This window comes from Chinchilla lanigera, unplaced genomic scaffold, assembly GCF_000276665.1.
Source record: "Chinchilla lanigera isolate Chin_1 unplaced genomic scaffold, ChiLan1.0 scaffold00050, whole genome shotgun sequence".
Classification (NCBI taxonomy): Eukaryota; Metazoa; Chordata; class Mammalia; order Rodentia; family Chinchillidae; genus Chinchilla; species Chinchilla lanigera.
The window spans coordinates 14,945,382-14,950,989 of NW_004955451.1; the positions used below are offsets into that span (position 1 = coordinate 14,945,382).

The 5,608-nt window shown below is 37.0% G+C and overlaps 1 protein-coding gene across 1 annotated transcript in view; it reads right to left on the minus strand.

Annotated features, from left to right (window-relative positions):
• Top2a (topoisomerase (DNA) II alpha) overlaps positions 1-5,608 on the minus strand; it is a gene marked incomplete in the record, with an annotated part of 36,583 nt that overhangs the window by 17,109 nt on the left and 13,866 nt on the right. The window contains 7 exon segments of the mRNA XM_013519327.1: positions 761-853; positions 1,088-1,197; positions 1,287-1,392; positions 1,528-1,638; positions 1,923-2,048; positions 2,649-2,806; positions 4,658-4,796. Of these exon segments, the coding sequence (XP_013374781.1) occupies positions 761-853; positions 1,088-1,197; positions 1,287-1,392; positions 1,528-1,638; positions 1,923-2,048; positions 2,649-2,806; positions 4,658-4,796 (843 nt within the window).

The following is a 5,608-nucleotide window of genomic DNA, read 5'->3' on the forward strand; positions in this document are numbered from 1 at the left end:
AAATGCTAGAAGACATGACAGAAAGTTAAGGTTTACCGGTCCCTATGAAAAAGGAAACCAACACTTTGAAGCAAAATATAAACTACTTTTTACATAGCATGGCCAACTGAAAATACACTTGGAAAGCAAAACATGGGTCTGTAATTTGCTAAGTCCCCCCTATTATTATGTTATCCTTCTTTTATTCTTTAAAATAAAAAAAATAAATAAAAAAAGAAAAAGAAAAAAAAAGAAAAATGAGAGAAATGATAAGAGCAAATATATAAACCAATAACCAGAAAAAACAAAAATCCAGTAACCATCATTTATTACTACCAAGTATATTCTATATCATTATCAAGTATACCATACATAGAATTATTGGTGCTATACTTTTATAAGAAGAGAAGTATAGTTGCTTTGTTCACACCACAATTACTACAAACACATGAGTAACCCTCACCCTTTATACTATGTTACTAGGTGATTTTTCAGCTTTGCTGTAACTTCATAGGAACAGTGCTGTACATGTGATCCAGCACTGACAATGACACAATTATACAGCACATGACTGTAGGAGTTTTTTTGGTAATACTGGGGACTGAACCTAGGGACTTGTGCATGCTAGCTAAATGCTGTACCACTGGGTTATATCCCCAGCCCTAAAATCATTTATTAAATTTCTTACTGAAGAAAACTACTTAGTAAATTTAATTTGCTATAATATAAATCCTATGTTGATGAAATAGCACATTTTGCAGGAAACATTTAACATTTTTACCTCAGGAAGGCCAAGCAATTTCCTTTGTCTTCTATCTTCCATGAAATGAGTTAACCACTCCTTTCGATCATCTATCTGTTTTTTGCTAAAGGCCTAGAAGTTAGAAGATGAAAAAGATGTGACTGGTACTAATAGGTTCCAGAACGTTTCTTCTATAAAAAACATCAAAAATCTTATTTCTTAAAATATCTGGTTCTTTTCTGGATATGCTTACTAGAAACATTCTGTTTGATAAAATACATGTAAAAATCTAAATGTTTCAATTGATTAGCTAAAGTAGTGATTTCAAAAATTAGAATGTATTTGCAAAATACAACTCAAACCTACTAGGCTAATCGCAGCATCATCTTCAGGCCCGGAATATTTAAACTGGATACGATGCCTTTTCATGTCTGCAAAGTACTCCTTAGCTTCCTTTGATGTGCTGGTGCCCAAACCTACAAAACCAAGAATACCACGTCAGCCCACACAGCCTTGCATAATGGTATATGAACGCGAGAACTCACACATGGGCTTCATTACAAACCTTTGTAATACTTGACTTTCCATTTTTTATGATTTGGAGTAGAACTCTTCCATTCTTCAAATTCAGGAAGGCTGTAGAATGCCAGTTCTTGCTTATTTTTAGACACCTGTGGTAAAGAACATTGTTGTACCTCTGCACATTGGGGATTTCCCGCCACCACCACACATTATGGGGGTATATTTATATTAAAGATTGTGGAGTGGGCTCTTAGAATACTTTTGTGTCTTATAAATTGCTATACCTTTACAATGGGAGTGATAAATTCCTCCAGAAAACAATGTCGCAGAAGAGAGGGCCAGTTGTGATGGATAAAATTAATCAGCAAGCCTTTGATATGGGAACCATCTTGGTCCTAAAAAATATTTGAAAGTGAAAGCACAAAACCATTGTCAGGAATCTTTTTTTTTTTGTTTTTTTTTTTTCCTGGTACTGGGAATCGAACTCACCACCTTGTGCTTGCCAAGCAGGCGCTGTGCTGCTGAGCTAAATCTCCAGCCCCATTGTTAGGAATCTTAAAGAGCTATGATTGAATTTCACAAATTTTCTAATAGGAGAACTAATCAAACAAACAAAACAAAACAATAATAAATGCTTAATTTAGTTCAACAGTTTAAAATATTTCCTAACAAATCTGACCTGATCGGTCATAATCATTATCTTCCCATAACGAAGAGTCTTCAATGAATCTTCATCTTCATAGTTTTTCTTATACTGAAGACCCACAATCTTAATGATGTTATTAATTTCAGCATTTTCCATGATCTGAAATGAACACATACCAAAAAACAGGTAATGTTTTGTCTATAACTGTGAAAAGAATAAAGCGGAATAATGATATGCATTGGCTGGGGTTTCCTGAACTCTAGTGTTTTGAATTATTAGCCTGTCATTTTTCTTCTTCTTCTTCTTCTCTCTCTCTCTCTTTCTTTCTTTCTTTTCTTTCATGTGTGTGGTTCTGGGGATTGAATACAGTATCTACTGCTGAGCTACAATCCCAGCCCTTTTACAAATTTGAGATAAGGTCTTATTAAATTTTCCAGGCTAGATTTGAACTTGTAATCCTCCTGCCTCAGCCTCCTGAATAGCTGGGATCACAGGAGTATACCACTACACTTGTCACAGTCTGTATTTTAAGAAGACTGAAAGGTCTGTCAAGATAATGCTACAAGTGCACACATTTTAAAAATGTACTTATTTTGTGGTCCTCAGGGTCAAATTCACACATGTGCAACATACCCAATTTCTTAAAATAACAACAACCTGTCTAAGATATATTTCAAATTCCCAGTGAGAAAATGAAATACAAGCATGAAGTCCTACATTACACTATACTTAGATTCTAAACTGAGTTTTAAGTTCTACCTGTTTATGAGAAGCTTCTCGGACATTGAGTATTTTTCCTCTAAGAGGGAAAACCCCGTATTTGTCTCTTCCAACCACACCGAGGCCTGAAACAGCCAAAGTTTTGGCTGAGTCCCCCTCAGTCAGAATAAGTGTACACTCAGTGGAGTTTCGGCTTCCTGAAATAAAAATATATGAGTTAATTTTAGCATGTTTACTTCAACCACAAATATACTAATGCAGATAATACTGTTAATAGCCTTCAGATAAAACACAATTTAGGGATAAAAATGTAGCGAATTAGACACATACTTCAAAGTTCACAGTAAAAAAAAACTACAGTAGTCTTCCCTTATTCATGGCTCTACTTTCCATAGTTTCATGGTCCAAAAATATCAAATGGAAAATTCCAGAAGTAAACAATTCATAAGTTTAAAATTGTGCAATGTTCTGAGTAGTGTGATGAAACCTCACAAAGTCCCACTTGGGACTCTGCTCACTGTGTCCACACTGTGTGTGCTGTCTGTTAGCCATCTAGCAGCTGTCAGGGTTATCAGACTGACTGTATCACCCTAGCGCTTATACTCAAATGACCTTTATGTAGTAGCCAAACACTGTATTACAATGCCTTATCATTTACCTCTCTTACTGCATAATTACTATGAATACCTCACACCATAAGAATGGTAGGTATGGTATAAGATATATGCAGTGTGGTCAAAATATAGTGAATATATAAATTAAAAATTATTACTGTGAAAGACACATTGCCATTAATTCCTTTCAGTATGCTCCCCTACACTTTGAACATGCCTATCCCATCATTCTTGCCACTTTCTGAAGTCTTTGTTCTGGTATTTAGGACCAAAACTGTGAATGCTGCTGCTGAGTGCCATCCAACAGAAAGGAAGCTTCACAAATGTACGAGGGTGCGTCCTCACCCACCTTATTCATCAGGTCTAGCACCACGCTACTTCTGACTCTTCCCCAAAGTGAAAATGATTATAAAAGTTAACCATTTTCAATTGATTCAGGACATTTTTTTTTTTGTCTTTTTTTGAGATAGGGTCTCACTATGCACTTCAGACTAGTCTTGAACTCACTTTGTAGCCCAGGCTGGCCTTGAACTCACAATGATCCTCTTGCCTCAGCTTCCCCAAGTGCTGGGATTACAGGTGTGCGCCACCGCGCCCGGCTGATTCTGGACACTGAAGCAGCTACAATAGCACAACTAAGGACAGTCATGAAAGAGGACTTCCAGAACTTCAGAAAATGAAAGAGCCCAGTGTGGTCATGCATGCCTGTGTTCCTAGCACTTGAGAAGCTGAGGCAGGAAGATTGCCATGAGTTTAAGGCCAGGCTGGGCTATATAGTCAGTTCAAGGTCAGTGAGAACTACAAAATAAGATCCTGTCCCTGCCCCTTGCCAAAAAGAGAAGAAGATAGCAAGAATAATGGGATAAGTATTTTTGAAGCAAGGGGGAGTATTCTGAGGGGTATTAAAGGCAGTATGTCTTTTATAACTTTTCTTGCAATATATTGTTAGAACTGTTCTATTAGTTACTGTTGCTACTCTCTCACTGTGCGTTTATCACAGGTATGCATGTTTAAGAAAAACATAGTATATATAGGGTTGGTACTGGTACTATTCAGTGTCAGGTACCCACCGGGAGTCTTAAGAATATATCCCTTGCAGAAAAGGGAAGAATACTGTATTAGTTTCTCAGATTAATATCTCACAATACTTTCACTACTGCTACATATTCCTTTGATCAGATTATATTGAACATATTTTTTAGGTAATACATCACTCTATATAAATATTCTTACTTGATATACCAAAATAATTATCTCAACATTATTTATAATGACCCCAAATTGGAAGTGGTTTAAAAATTTAACAGAGAATTGATTTTTTAAAACTAAGTTATTATATTGAATATTGAACATCAAGGGAAAATACTATGGTGTGCTTTAATAAAACAGCTGATGCACAAAACTTAGAATTTGGAGACACTGTTAGACACACACCTGCGTCATTGGCATCGTCCAGCTTGGGGATGCCCTTGATCCTGTTATGCTTCACAGCAGAGCACTTCTTGTTTAGTTGGACCTGGGCCTTAAACTTCACCCAGTTCAGTATGCTTTCTACAATACCACAACCAACTGCCTGAAAATGAGATTCATTTTAGAAAAGGAGGATTCTGTTACAAATCTGGCATAGAAATGAAGCCCACTGGAAATAAAATAATTCAAAGATTGAGAAATAGAACAATCATTTCTGACTAAAGAGTGACACAATAATTTCTGGATCTTCTTGCCTTCTCAGGAGTAAGGCAGCTGGTTGCTTTTGGTTCATTCAATAAACATTTACTATTTTCTTATACTGTGCTAGGCACTGAGTACTTGTTAGAGGAACAATAGTTAAAACCAATTAGACAAGGTCCTTATCCTCAGGGAGTTTAAGGTAGTGGAGGTAGAAATAAGAGCAGAAATTACAAGTATGATGAGAGTCATGATTAAATGATAGCAACACGGTGCAGTGTTCGTTGGAACCAGCTTAGCTGGGGAGATGGGTAAACAATAAAGGCTTTTCTGAGGAAATGGAATTCAGACTTTTCCTGAGTGGAAGTCACTGAAAGATTTCAAGAGACTGGAGACAAATGTGTGCGTTAACACAAAAAGGTTGCACAAGACTACCGCAAAGAAAGGGCTGATACAATGCGAAGGTTAAGAACATACTGCAGCAATCCAGGAAAAGAGACACTGGCGGGAGGCTACTGAAGCATTCAAGGAATGATTCTTATGTTAGAGAAAGGGCTCCCACCTCTACTTTTAATACAACCCAGTGGTTGGGTTTTTTTTTTTTTTTTTTTGAGACAGGGTCTCGCTTGCTGTTCAGGCTGGCCTTGAGCTCACTTTGTAACCCAGGCTGGTCTCGAACTTGCAACGATCCTCCTGCCTCAGCCTCCCGAGTGCTGG